We start from the raw sequence: 15,353 nt of genomic DNA on the forward strand, positions 1-15,353 counted from the left end.
ATGGTACCAAAATCGACCTGGATGAAGCCCTGAAAGTTAACCGAATCTTGAATTACTTGAATTCCACCAATGCATAAAACTCATTTGAAAATAAGTTTTTTTTTTATTAAACATAAAAGGTTTTTGGTAGAACTAATTTCATAGCTTACTAGCGCCTAAATTAATTTAACGGCCATTAAGAAAAAGCATTACTGCAACAGTCTATTGTGGGCCAGCCGGATCACAGAGGTTGTTAATGGCTCAACTATTTCAAAAATGACGATATGATTGTGAAAGTGTGGTCAGTAATTCGCATAATCCAATCTTTACTTCTCAGACAAACTGGTACCATTGATCTGAAGCTGGATAGACTTCAAGCCACTGAGGATCGTACCCAATCTTTCACTGACAGCTCCGTGCCCTTAACCGTTGACCATGGAGTCTAGAGTATCATCGCTTTAGGATCCATGCCGTTGACCCATCACGGTTCTTAATGGTTAGTTGTCAAACTATAATGCAAAGGGCTTATGTGTTTTTGTTCATAGGCAACTGAAAAATTATTAAAATTTAACAAATTTTAAATAAATCTCCCTTGTCTGTTCCATTATTGCATATATTTTATTTTATAAACATCGTTGAATAGTTGACCCAATTTTTGAGTTTACGAGTTGTAATTTTGAACCCACTTTTTGAGTTGTGCACAGCAGCTCTTGGGGACAGCACTCTACACACTCGCAAATGAACAATAATTGGAATTTTTTAAATAATTAATTTTTATGACATCAAAGTTGAATTGATGTTATTATTTTAAAAATTACATTCCTGATATAATGGATTATTAACTGAAATGAAATTAGATAGATTTGGAAAAATAAATGAAAATAATTCATATGAATAATATATCTTAGGAATAGGAAAAATTATATCCAAAATTTAACAAACGTAATGGAAAAATTATTGTATTGCTTACAAATATGAATAGGTTAATAATAATGCAATTTTTCTAGCTCATTGAGCAGAAAAATTCTCTATTAAAACTGTTGTTGTTGTTGTTACTTTACGTCGCACTAGAGCTGCACAATGGGCTATTGGCGACGGTCTGGGAAACATCCCGGAGGATGATCCGAAGACATGCCATCACAATTTTGATCCTCTGCGGAAGGGATGGCACCCCCGCTTCGGTAGCCCGACGACCTGCGCGCGAAGTCGAGCACTTTACGGTAGCACAGTTTAACGAGGACCAATACCGCACACCCTCAGTCCCTACGCAGACTGATCCAAGTGGTCACCCACCCGGACACTGACCGTAGCCAGTGATGCTTGACTTCGGTGATCTGCTGGGAACCGTGTCTTAACGATCAGTCCACTGCGGGACCTATTAAAACTGAAAAACCCAAAGAAATTATTGCGTCTGACAGAAATTGTTGCATCTGACAGAAATTGATAGATCATTCTCGATAGAAATGAGTGAGAAAGATGAAAGACGGCCATTAGTTCTCATTGATCTCATATATGTTTTTGTAACTTTCAGTTTCTGAAAATTAACGTTCTGTGATAGTAATGGCTATAGGAACAGTATGAAAAAATTCTTTAGGCAATCACAAAATTTAGCATAGGACCAATAAAATTGTTTTCGTATTGTTCTGTAGTTTTACTGCAGTATTCACTGTCCTCCTTGAAACTAGAAACTTTGATTCATTGACAGGGATTGAATAGCTAGATGAGTGAAGATGACAATGTCTTCTTCACAACAACTAGTGGAAGAAAGGGAAAGATATATTAACTTTCTAACACATTAACTGGCTACAAGATAAATGACCTTTTTAATTGGGAAAGAGATGAAACTAGGAATGTAATTTCTAAAGTAGTAAAAAACTTTCTAAACGTGGCAAGACAGTGAAAGAAGAAAGAAAAAATTTGTAACATAACTATATTTACAAGTTTTGAAATTTTGGTGGCCCTAATTTTTAGCGGCCCTAGATGGTCACTCAGTTCGCTCACCGCTATGAGCAGACCTGGCTAGAGCTCCACAATGGGCTATTGGCTAGGGTCTTTAAAACATCCTTGAGGATTATCCGAAGACATACCATCATAATTTTGATCCTTGGCTGATTGGATGATTCCCACTTTGGTAGCCCGACGACCTGAACTCGAAGTTGCGCACTTTACAGTAGAACATTTTAAAGAGGACCGACAGCGAGCACCCTCGACCCCTTCACAGGTGATTTCGGTGATCTATTGGAAACCGTGACTTACATACGTCGCATATCACTGTACATGCGTGTTCAGTGCATCTTACATATAGTTTTTAAACATTTGTTTGCGTGCCTAGGATAATTTTCGACTAGAAAGATCTATAGGAGGCACTGCGAACTGGTAAACAAAGCACATTATTTGTCTGTTCGCTCTTTCATAAGCTGTCTAGTTTACTCAGCTGTTTATTTTTTTTAGTCCCGCAGTGGACTGATCGTTAAGACACTGTTTCCAGCAGATCACCGAAGTCAAGCATCACTGGCTGCGGTCAGTGTGCGGGTGTTTGACCACTTGGATCAGCCTGTGATGGGACCGAGGGTGTGCGGTATTGGTCCTCGTTAAACTGTGCTACCGTGAAGTGCTCGACATCACGCGCAGGTCGTCTAGCTACCGAAGCAGGGGTGTCATCCCCTCTGCAGAGGATCAAAATTGTGATGGCATGTCTTCGGATCATCCTCAGGGATGTCTCCAATATCCCATTGTGCAGCTCTAGTGCGACGTAAATAAACTACAGCAACAACTCAGCTGTTTTTAGAAGGGGAGTTTTGGGATTGAGTTGGAGGATGATTGATGGATGTACCGCCTTTAGGAAGTTTTTTGTACCCAGCACTAAGTGGCGTATTCGTGCTCTAAAGTTATAGATCACACCATAGGAAACTTTTGGCTTTGAACGCAGAAGCCATTTGTCTTATTGCATTAACAGAATAATTGATTCCTTATTCATCAAGCAATTACGTAACCAATGAACTTTAAGCAGCTATCACACAACATGCGATTACACACTAGACGCGATAGAAACTATATGTAAAACGAATCGGTGGAGTGATGGATCGGTCGTTTAAATTTAGGTGATTTTTGGAAAAGTCATTTATCAGTTTCTTGCTCGTTTCTCTACAAATGTTATGCATGCAGTGCGAATGATCTTTAAGCTTTTAATGAAAATATAGGGCTAGGTGGCGCTAAAATACTTCATTCGTAGATTTGAGGAAAGGTGGCAACCATATAGTGATCGTCATTCTTCATATGGACGTCGTCAGGGAAGGACGTAGCTAGTTCTTTCTCTGAACTTCATTTTTTTTTGTATAGTTATTCAGGTAATTAACGCTTTAATTATGTATTTTTTAAGTAACTTTTCTGTAATAATTAAATTTTCTGCCACTAATTTATTCTTAAATTGTCTCTACATAACTAAGAAGTTAAACTTAATTTGTAGATGAAATATGGCGGCTGTCGGCGTTACCTGTTAGCGGGTGGATAGGTAAAAGAAATAATTTTAAATCGTGCAACTGATTATTGCAGCTTCAAATAATTTTGAAGCATCCTAAATTAAGGACTAATGATTAAATTTATCGTTTTTTACCATTTAATTTTAGTTTAATTTTAGTAGTAGGGCTACATTTTAAACATTGTTCCTCAAAGGAAAATGGCGCATTATACTGCAGTATTGGAATTGCTTCGAAAGCCGATATCTTGTCCCTTTTAGATTTAGTTAATGTGTTGGGAAATGGTTATTGAAATGTAAATTTTAGTTCTGTTGTTGTGTGAGCTTTATTTTAAGGAAAATTATACCGGTAATTCACTTTAAATTTCTTGAGTGTGATAGCGCGTCACTGGCCGCCATATTGAAAAATTTCTGGCATTTGAAATTAATGTACTTGTGAATGTTATATTTTAGTATGAATTTTAGTTTTTAATAGTATTTAACTATTCTAATTAAGGATAGATTATTAATTTTTTATTTAAATGTTGCAATTTCATGATGGAATTTGCTTTTCTCGAAATTGTACTAGACGTTCGTAGTACCTAATAAAGCGGATTAAGAGTAATATATGATAATGTATACAAATTTCGGTGAATAATGGCTCTCATATAGTGTAACTGATATTTTATGCTTGGTTTTAATTATGCGCGTTTTTACGTTTTCTATATTATCCGAGCTTCTCAATACCCTCTTAAGGCACTGAAAAATCTGGTCGTTAAATTTTATAATCTGCTGAAATAATCGAATTAAAATTATTCTATAATTTAACTCGGGTTTTAGAGTTGCTACTAAATTATGTTTAACTTCTCAGGGAACGCTGATTTTAAATATTAGATTGTAGAATTAGCTTGTGCTCCCATCTGGGTAACTGGATCCTACTGCAAATTCCTTATTTAAATTTTTCTGAAATATACTATTGTTTATTTTATGTATTTAATTTACCCTTCAAGTTAATTTTAATATTTTTGAACACCATTTCATTTAGGATGATTAAACAAATATAGTTTAACCGTTAAGTGGGACTGTAAAAATTGTCTGTTTGCAAGGGTTATTCGTTTACGGGAAAGGTACCCTAATGGCAAAGATTTTAGAATATTTTCAATGATGTAGTATATTCTACGATAACTATTTTCAAGGTTATACTTTAATATTTTAACTATATATCAACCATATAAGTGAAATAAATACATAATTATGGATGAAGTTACAGGGCAGATTTATGTATTGTGATTTGTAGCAGAATAATTGTCATGTATTGCCAATTTCCAGACAGTTGCCCCCAAGCATTTTCAAAATAACATCACCGAACTTGAAAGGTATAGCTGCCACTCACCCAGGAAACTTGCTGTTTTTTTTTTTTTTTTTTTAAAAATTCTGCTTGGCATCTTATTCAATTGTAGTCGTTGCAACAGATGGCTATGGAAATATCCCCTAGCTGCTCTTGAGATAGTCATGATATTAAATGAGTTCTTAGTCCTCAGTCTGTTTCAATTGTTATGTCATGAAGAAAAATTCAAAGCTTCCCTGTAAGGTAGAACTTATAGTTGATATATGGACGATTAATCATTAATCAAGCATCTTAATAAATGTTTTATATGAACCTCTCAGATTATATTTCTGTTAATTTGTACCCCATCTGTGTTGAATGCATTTAAAAATTTATAATTATATTATAACTTTTTAGTTTGTCTTTTCTGTAATTTTTTTTTAATATGTTGAGGCAATTGTCTGAATGACTAAGATTAGAGATAATTTATATTGTTAGGGCTGATTGTGCTGCGGAAAAAATCCGGATTTCCGGATTTTTCGCCAACTGTGATCCGGAAGTTTCCGGAGATTGAAGGTCCAGACGTTTAAAAAAAATCATTGATCACAGAAGTTTCTGGAAATAAAATTTTCAAAGGTGGAACTTAAAAACATAGTTTATTTTATTTGTTTGTAAGGGAGAGCCAGAGAAATACTTTAAAAGCTTATAATCATGATTAATATTCATTTTTTATCAGTAAATAGTTGTTTTAATCATGAACTCTGGAAAAAAAATACATATTTGTAGAAAAAGGAAAAATAAACTTGTTTAAATTTTTTTCAATTTAAACTTTCTTCTAACTCAAGAAATTTTCCGGAATTTTGGCTTGGGCTCACAATCATCCCTATATTGCATGTTTTAATTTGGAAGTCTTCAATTATATGATAAGCCATGCCAAGTCAAATAATTTTTCTATCCATGAAGTTTTTCAATTTTTATTTTTTAACACATGAAAATTAAATAGAATAAAAGTAAAATAATTTTAATGAAATTTCAATTGCCTGGTTGACTGAGAAGAGCTAATTTTACACATGGTTGCAATTTTCTTCAGAATTTAAAATTATTTTACACAATTAATCTAGAAGTTATGAGTCATAAAGCAGTCACCCTGATTTTCTACATTTTAATTAATATCTAACAACTTATGTCTTTGCAGGACGCTAGTCATTCATCTGTGCTACAATGTCGCAGCAATTCTGTTTAAAATGGAACAACCACATGAACAACATGATGGATGTGTTCAAAAACCTCCTCTCAACAGAATCTATGGTAGATGTCACACTTGCTTGTGATGGTTTGAGCTTAAAAGCACATAAAATGGTGCTGTCGGCATGCAGCCCATTTTTCCAGGCTTTGTTCTTGGAAAATCCTTGTCAGCACCCTATTGTAATTTTAAAAGACATGAAATACACTGAACTCAAAGCTATTATTGAGTTCATGTATCATGGTGAAGTGAATGTGGCTCAAGACCAATTATCTGCTCTTATGAAAACTGCAGAGACTTTAAGAGTCAAAGGTTTAGCGGAAGTTACAAATGAAAAAGGCCAAACATCACAAGAGGATTCTAGACAAAGTCATACGGACACTCCGCCCCCTCATAGTAAACGGCGGAAAGTTAGAAATCGGAAACGTTCACTTAGTGGTTCGGACTATAGTGACTCAAATGAGCGTGAACCTAAGATCAAACAACCAACTTCTCCAGATATAGAAGAGCTTTCGGGTGATATTTCAATGGACAATAGTAGACAATTCCAAAATGTACAGCAATCACGTGTGCCTTTGCAATCTCATTCATCAAACTCATATCATAAAACCTCATCTGTAGCCTCATCACAAGACCTCCATATGGAAGGAGGAGCATCTGAAAATGAAAGTGAATTTGGTGTAGAGCCAGCCAAACTGCTGCAACAAACTCTAACGACAGAAGAGGTTGGTTTCGGTAACCCTTTTTTTAGTATGATTTGTAATGTGGTATATATTGTATTAATAAAACTGTTAATTTTCAGGCTAGGAGAAGTAGGCTATCTACAATGTCATCTTCATCTGAACCTCAGAGGAGGCCAAAAAGTAGCACAGATCATTCCATGGGCATGAGTATAGTTCCTACACCCCTTGCATCTGATGAAACGAGTCAGCAGCCGTCAAGTCCACCAGGTAATAGATCAAAATATTAACCCTATCCTTTAATTTAATATTTCCTAAATTTTATTTTATTTATTGAAACGAGGTTTACTTAGTCAATTCACTATGTGCAACTTCTCTTTGAATTTTTCTTATTTAGATATCATTGATTTCTTTTTTTGTTATGAAAAAGTTTATTTTAGCTCCATTAGTCACTGCATTTTTAAAATATTTCTAATGCATTTTAAAAAAGTGAAATTTCCAAGGTTAAAACAGGGCGACTAAATACTGTTTTAAAACAATAGCAACTATGGCGACTATTTTAGTAGAAGTATGAGTAAAAGCGACCAATTTGTGATGAATTGCGTAAAATCAGCGATTCTTTGAAGCCGAAAAGTGACTCAAATGAATAGCATGAGTTTCCCCCATCCCCCATTTTTGCTGTGCTTTCATTTTATCCAAACTTTATTCTTCCTCACTGTTTAATGTCAAAAGCTGGATAGACATCTTACATTTTAACCAATCAGACTAAGGGTATTGGAATTCACGCTATGTGAATGCTCCCACTACAGGAAGCTAATGTAATATCTTAGGGTTTTTTTTTCCTCTTTTAATTTGAATGAAGTATCAATAATAAAAAAATAGTCATACAAATTTACAGTGATTTACAATAGAAAAAAAGGTACGTGGTGATATTCGTTTTGTTGAATTGTGATAGTAATTTTTTTGTGATGAGCATTAAATTAGGAAATGTGTCATTTATGAAAAATAAATAAAACAAACTTTTTTATGTCTAAACTAAGCAGCCGCAAATTAGAACTGAGAAAGGAAGCAAGTTACAAATTCACCTGTTCCATAGCTCTTAGAAATAAAATTTCCTGTTTTTATGAGTAGTAGTGTGAAAGAATAAGATTCAGAGTAGGCTAGAAAAGACAAATGTTTTATTTTCTCCTGTGTCAGTTTTTCTAATAAGCTGCCCTCATTAAACATAATGGAGTGGCATGTTGATTTAAGAAAGTGCATATCAATGAATGCTGTTAGTGCCTTTTTTTAATGTTTCCATTTGATAATTTTAAAGTATTGTTTTTATTTAGATTAATAAGTTTTCCTTTTTTCATTCCCCCTTATAACTAGATATGAAATATATAGCTTTTTAATTGGTTTTGTGTTATATTAGTTAATTTGGGGATCTTAATTATCGAAAAATAATCAAAAAATTTTTTAATTTTAAACTTGTTTTTATGTACAAACAAATGTGTACATATAAATGTGCATTTTTTATAATATATGAGTTAGAGTATCTAACTTCATATTATTTGAATTTGATATTAAAATTTTGTTAGAGGAAGATATGATGATGGCAACTATTTTATATCTTTTGTCTCTTTTTCCAACAATTGTTGCTATGGTTTTTGCGATTTTTCTTTAAATGTACAAAATGAGAATGAATTAATAACAACGTGAAAAAAATTTAATCATGATTTTTTCCATTGAATTGAGCTATTGACCTATGTTAGAATAATCACCTAGTTGTGCTGACTTCAAGAGCAGCATCATTACAGAAAAGGTTTTCACTCTTAAAAGTATTGTAGCTTATCCCCCCTCCCATCAAACTTTAACATCTTTATTTTTATAGATTAGCTAGTTTGAAATCTATTAGGCATCTTAGTGACTAGTGTGGCTGATCATGATATAGTAATATCCCCAGAGTTGACAACAATGAATTTTTTGTTAGCAATATTCTTGATGTTTCAAATTTTCCAATAAACAGTGCCTAAAGAAATAACATTTTAATCAGTTAACTAAAAAATATTGCTTGAAACTTAATCTAAGTGATTCGAGCAATAACTTTCTGCTGAATATCTTACCTATTTCAGTATCTGTATTCTGATATGTGATTTTTGATCAAATAATTTTAATTCTTTTACTTTTTTGTTTCAGATATTAAACCTGAACTTTTAGAATTAGATCCACCTGTTTCACCTGTTGCCGGCCCATCTCATAGTAATGAAAATGCAATGGTTGTATACGGAGATGCTGGACCGAGTTATCAAGATGACTCGGCCCTACTATCTCAAGACTCACAACAACAGCAAGGTAACTATCTGTCTAAAAAAGAAACTTTAAAATTTTTAAATGAAATCAAGAAGGGTTTACTTTGCATATAGGTGGCTTAAAAGGTTTTTGGGAAATTGAAGTTTAGTTTCTGTGAAATTGAAACTAACTACATTTTATACTTGCCAGCTCTCCTTCCTGCTCTTTAGAGAAAAAAGGTAGAAAGATGCGGTTTGTAATAGTATTATTAAAACCATATATAGTCATTATACTGTGATTTTTATTAAAATGTTTCAAATTTGTACCATCATTATTCCTATTTAGGCAATTAATAAATTGCAAGATTTGTTATCATATAGTTCAAAGAATTTCATGTTTCTAAACATCAACGCACATGATTTTAACTTGGTAAATAGTGATTCATTTTGGCAATATTGAACAGTTGCACATGATTTGAAAATAAAATGTGGTTCATGTCTGCATTATTTAAAAAACAAATCATTAATCATTCAGTTTAAACAATTATATTTTATGCAGGTATTTATTACTCAGAAAAAGATAGTCAAATTTTTTTTTCTGTAGAAATCTTTTTGAATGTTTTTGTTTAAATAAAATGTCTCTTGACTGATTAATTTTATTGATTAGTGCTTTGCTATGTTAGTATTAAAATTTCATAAGATATGACAAAGGTATACATTACTCATTTAGGAGAATTTTAATTTTCTGTATTTTCATGCGAAAATTTCCGGCTTCTGTGAAATTTCCCAAATTTTTCAGTTAGGTGGGTTGGCAAGTTTGATAATTAAAGAACTTAAAAGTTATTAAATTTTAAGTTCTTTATAAAAATTATTAAATTTTTATATTTATTAATATTTAAAATATCTTTCAAATTATCAATCTAAAACAAGAAAAATGAAGCCTTATTTTTAATAACAATTTTTATCTTGGAGTTAGCCTTTACACCACCTATTTTATTTTTTGTATCTCATTAGCCGTATTCTGCATATAAAATTTGATCTGCAAATTTTGTCTTAGGGTAGTTAAAACAATTCTGGTAATCAATTGCCTATTTGTTTCTCAAGGAAGTTAGCAATTCTATTATGTTCTAATTCTGAATCTTTTTGAAATTAAGTATATTAAATTCATACCTTAAATTTTTCTATAAAGGTAATCTTGATTTTTGCTTTTGATTAAATTAACTAGCATTAACAATTTTTAAACAGTTTATGAAAAATTGAAAAATATTAATCTTAAGTTAATTTTGCCTGATAAAGATTTTCTTATTAAAAAAGCTATGGATATGTTAAGCATTTCTAGAGATATTCTCCAGAACTCCCTAATGTGAAGTTTTGTTTCAGATAGTAGGGAGGCATGCAGGATTTAATTTTTAAATTATTTAGAAAACTAAATAACCACTTCTTGATTTCATTTAAAATACTTATACTTATCATTGATTCTTTCTTAAAACCTATTTCTCCTATGTTGGGTTTGAAATATTCATAACAGAACTTCAATTTCAAATGTTGTCAAGTGTGAAACTTAAAATGAAATTGTTACAAAATTAGCCTTTACTCAAATTATTTTCAGACTAAATCAATATCAGTGGGTTCAATTGCTATCATGCAATCTCAGAATCTACTACTCTAAAATTTTTCTTTTGTAGATTTAATTTTTTAAAATGTCTTTTGTAGAATTTAATTATATGACTAGTCATTTTTATTTAATTAAATCTGTTAACAGTAACTTAAATAAAAAATTAATCTTTTGTAATAGTATGTAAATATCTGTACATGATTCAAAACTCCCTGCATAATTGGAAGTAGGTTATAAGACATGACATGATTTCTATTGTGTGTTGATTTGTCTCCTTTTCAAATTTTTAATTTAATTGCTTGAACATTTGATTTCTGTTAAAATAGTTCTTAATATTTTTAAAATTAAAATAGCTGGATTTCTTATTATAATAGCTGGACTTTCATTTTGTTAATATCTAGAAATTAATTTCCGTAATATTGGAAATTTGTTACAGTAATGATTAGATTTTTATAAGGCTTGACAAATCAACGTGCAGTGCAATTTCTTGTATATTTTAAAGTAAGTTACTGATTGTATGAAATACTATAATATTTTTAAAATTTTGAATGCTCAATGTATTTTAAACCTTCCCTTGGGTTTGTATATTTATGTCACATGTTATTGATCTACTTGAACATAAGCCTTTTAGTGCCGTTATCGCGTCTCGCAAATTCCGCCACAAACCCGCTTGTCTCGCAATGAAGATCAAGAACAGAGAAGAGGATACACATAATAAATGGTGAGTTGAAAAGTTTCTTTAATTCCTATTTAGTTAAGAATTTTTGTTTTGTGAAGTGTTGTCATTGGTAAGGTGACGAGGTTATTGAAATGTCATTGGTAAGGTGACAGTGAAAGTCATTGGTAAGGTGGCTAGGTTTTTCAGGAAACGTTAAGAAGATTGTGAGGAACAGCTCTTATAGCTGTCATCTGTAATTTTGCTAATATGAGTATTGTTATGTGATCATGTACTGTTCTCTGTTGTAAAACATGCTCATATGCTTATGTTGCATGTTAAGTGAGAGCAAAGAATGTAACTATTATTATATGAATAAACTTAGTTTTTTTGTATTAATTTTGTTTTTCATTTTGCAGTTTTACGGCTATTGTTAATGAAAAAATACATGAAGATAATTTAGAAATTCATTACTGAATTTTAATTTCACAAATATGAAACTAGCAATTAACATGAATTTTAACTTAAGTAGGAAAATAATCTGTTTTTTTTTTTCCTTTTCACTTAATAAGTAGAAGACTTAACAATGAAGTGATCAAATAACTGCTGTGGAACCTGAAAGGAAAGTGTGAATGAAGGATGATCAGTTGTCCTGAAATACCACTGAAAAGGACTTCATTCCAAATTTTAGGATTTTATTTTTTAATATAGATATGACTTTCAAAATGGTTTTGAAATTATTCTTATAGATAAATTTTTTTTTTATCCTGGTTAATAGTGCTACATGAAATAGAATAAATACATACTTTCGGTATTGAACAAGTTTAGTCATGATTTTAATAACTTTTAAAAAGATTTGTGAAAATGCATTGATTTAGATTGCCGAAAAGTCTGATTTTTATAATTGAATTTACCCCCTCCTGCAATTTCATGATATTCCAAAAAAATCCGAATTTGTAAAAAAATCCCCACTCAGTCATATTTGAATAAAATTTGTTTTTATCCTGTTCTTGAAAAATTATGGTGTTCTTTAAAGAAATAAAAGGGAACCTAATCTGTGATATCACAACTTTTATTGTATAAAATTCTAGCTGAAGCAAGCCAGTCATAAGTGAATTTTTTAAATTCCGAAATAAGAACAGAAAAATCCAAGATAATTTAATTTTTCGATGAACAAGAAAAGTATCTTAAGAATAACTCTGCAGAAAAAAACTTTGCTTTTGAATTTTTTTAATCTCTTCTTATTGCTTTAACTCTTTACTGTTTTTTTTTAAATTTAAAATCTATTAAGATGAGGAATAAAAGTTTTGGCTCTACCTATCATCAATTAATGTTTATTATAATGTTTTTTTAAAAATTTATTTTCGAAGAAAATAGTAACTCAAAGTCGTGAAAAATTCTTGGATAGTCGTGGATTTGAAAATCTAATATGTAGCAGTTACCCTCAATATATGATAGTAAAAAAATTACTTAGCTGAGCTTAACAGGTATGGTACCAGCATGCAGGATTTGAACTTTTGAGCAATTTTCATTTCATGACGCAATGCGATTCAGAATCTTGTATTGTAGTTTTTAAAATGTTAGATGTCACAACTAAATTTTTTTTAATCTGACTTAATGCTCTTAAAAAGTTCATGCTCATTATGAAAGATTTATTGGATGCAGCTGGTAAAGCTTAAAGCTAAGTAATTATAAAATTAATTTGGTATTTTACAATCCTTTACAATAAAAAGATTACACCATGATAGTTTTGCCATTTACTCTTTGAAAATCAATAAAAATGTACAGTATTTAGTTCAGGTTTTTTGAAATATTTTAGGTTTAATGAAAGTTCAAAGAAAGCAGCACATCAATGAAATAATTGTAAGTTAGTTTTCTGAAGCTGTTGAAAATTTTTTTTGAGATAAGGTGCTTCCATTTTTAATTATTTAAAGGTTCTCTGTATTAACTAGAGATGAAGTTATCTGAGTGAGGTCTTGTTGAGTGTGGTGTATCACTACTTAACATTCCACTTAATGAGCTGATTGAATAAAATATTGGTGTGAGGAAATAATTTTTCGGTACTAGTTATGTTTTGATAGCAATTGTACTTTTAAAATATGGTCTATGTATTCATCTAACTTGACAGTTCCAGGGTTCAAATTTTGGTTTTGTTGACCGCTTGTAAATTTTTTAATTTACTGTTAAAAACCTCAGTTGAAAGAAAATTTTTTCTTTTCAAAACGCCTTTTCCGTGTAGTAAACTAAACTTATGAATCTTGTTTTGAATACTTGAGTATATTTTGAAACTTGGTGAGAATATTGAATGTGAAGTATGTTATTTTATTTTATAAATAAGCATGGAGAAAAATTCGTTCATTTAGGTGAATAATAATAGACTGGGCAGTCGCCTGTGGGATGAGGCACCTGGTTCTTTAATAAATAGAATTAAGGCAATTTTCTAAAATTTAATTCTTAAATGAAAGCAACAGTTATATGGATGGATCAGCATAGAAAAGTTTTTCTTTATTCCTTCTACTTTTGAGTAATCATTCCATATATCTTGGAACTCCTTTAAGAAATCGTAAGGGTCACCGCTGTTTTAGTTCTATAACGTTGCATATAGCGTCCACTTCGAATGATTTGAAAATGTTAAAGGTTGCGGTGCACTCGAACTTCGTGTGTCGAACAATTTTTCCCAATTGGGTATACTATATCCTACTAAAAAAACTAACGATAGGTACACAGGTCGTGTTATTCCTACTAAATTTAACAAGTAAACAGCATTTACCTGCGAACCTGATTTCTAGCGACAAGTAAACATTAAACGAAATGTGTTATGAGTCGCAACTCGTCAGGTTGGAAATGTATTAGTCTAGTTCCTTTTGAAATAATTTATTTTGTTGTTTTATCTAAGTTTATGAATTTAGTAAACATATTTAAAACTCAGCTTATTAATTAAACTAAAAGGTAAATATTCCTAGTAAAATTTTTGGAGTGGAAGTAGTTGTGTTTTTTTTATATTATACCCAGTTGTTCTCGTACTGTACTGAAGCCATTGATGTATCTTCATTATCAGGGTTGCCTCTCCATAGAGAAAACCTGGAAAATACAGGGAATTTAAAAATCACCTTAAATAACGGAAAATCCAGGGAAATTTGAGTTTTTCTTTACAAACTGGAAAAATACAGGGAATTTTGTTTTTATTTTTATTTTGGTCTTTTAAAAAATGGTGACCACTCAAAGCGTAATCTATGGAATATTTAACCATGATACTATACTAAACTACTTCATTTACCGTAGCATTATTTAAGTATGTTCAGCTATTTTTTCAGCAATTGAACCTAATAAATATAGTTAACCCAATATAGCTCACACAAGAGCAGAGTAATTGTTGTTTTCTCTTAATATATTGCGTATAACATGTACAGGGAATTTTTTCCCCAGATTTGAGTGGCAACCCTGACTATGTTGTACAATGAGTATTCAAGAATTGTGGGACTAATATTTTAACTTGGAGAAAGTTCACTTCCCCATGCTAGTTACAGGAAGACCAACGACTACCAAGCTTCTTAACGCATTTGTCCGTATCGGAGCGAAAGTTATTGCACAAGGTCAGGTCAATCTTGTATTTCGCTTTATTTTAATTCGAATGTCCGTCAGATCCGTTCTAGTAAAAATGGATAGGCTAGATTATAATTAAGTTTATTTACCATAGATGACACCACTGTGCAGCATCTTTTTTTGTGTAAACCGCGGTATAAGTTTGTTAAGAATTCTTTATAAAGAATAAATAAGCGCGGTATAAGTTTATAAAGAATAAATTTATTGTAACTTCTTAGTATAACTATAATTGGTCCTATTTTTAAACTTCGTTTCTTTTGCTGAGACTCCTTTATTGAAGGGAGTGAGATTAAATTACATAGCAGTTAAAGTTCTCTAAGCATCACATATAGGGATTTATTTTTTATTCTTTTCTTGTTTTTTACTTGGAGAAATTTTAATTCATAATTCCTGAAGAATTTTTTTTGTCTGAAATAATGAGGGAGGCTTTTTAAAATTTCTAATTGTTGAGGGAGTATAAGCCTATCGGCTGTTTTACGAAAATGGTTTTATAACCCTGTCCGGTAATAAATCAAAATTTAATCGGG

General features: G+C 31.4%; 1 protein-coding gene across 1 annotated transcript; it reads left to right on the plus strand.

Moving 5' to 3' along the window:
- Positions 1–3,246: 3,246 nt before the first annotated feature.
- On the plus strand, positions 3,247–11,622 carry LOC107437457 (uncharacterized). The gene is made up of 4 exons (XM_016049460.5): positions 3,247–3,326; positions 5,956–6,728; positions 6,806–6,953; positions 8,862–11,622. Exons 2-4 carry the CDS (start codon positions 5,982–5,984, stop codon positions 9,086–9,088), a joined length of 1,122 nt encoding a protein of 373 aa, XP_015904946.4. The 5' UTR covers positions 3,247–3,326; positions 5,956–5,981; the 3' UTR covers positions 9,089–11,622.
- Positions 11,623–15,353: the final 3,731 nt, after the last annotated feature.

Source organism: Parasteatoda tepidariorum, chromosome 2, assembly GCF_982258835.1.
Source record: "Parasteatoda tepidariorum strain Cologne lab strain chromosome 2, Ptep-v5.0, whole genome shotgun sequence".
Taxonomy (NCBI): Eukaryota; Metazoa; Arthropoda; class Arachnida; order Araneae; family Theridiidae; genus Parasteatoda; species Parasteatoda tepidariorum.

Excerpts from the sequence above, each read along its gene's own strand:
- LOC107437457 (XM_016049460.5), top strand. The coding sequence starts at position 5,982 with ATGTCGCAGCAATTCTGTTTAAAATGGAACAACCACATGAACAACATG. Across the intron at positions 6,729-6,805 it reads AAACTCTAACGACAGAAGAG|GCTAGGAGAAGTAGGCTATC; the intron begins GTTGGTTTCGGT and ends GTTAATTTTCAG. Across the intron at positions 6,954-8,861 it reads GCAGCCGTCAAGTCCACCAG|ATATTAAACCTGAACTTTTA; the intron begins GTAATAGATCAA and ends TTTTTGTTTCAG.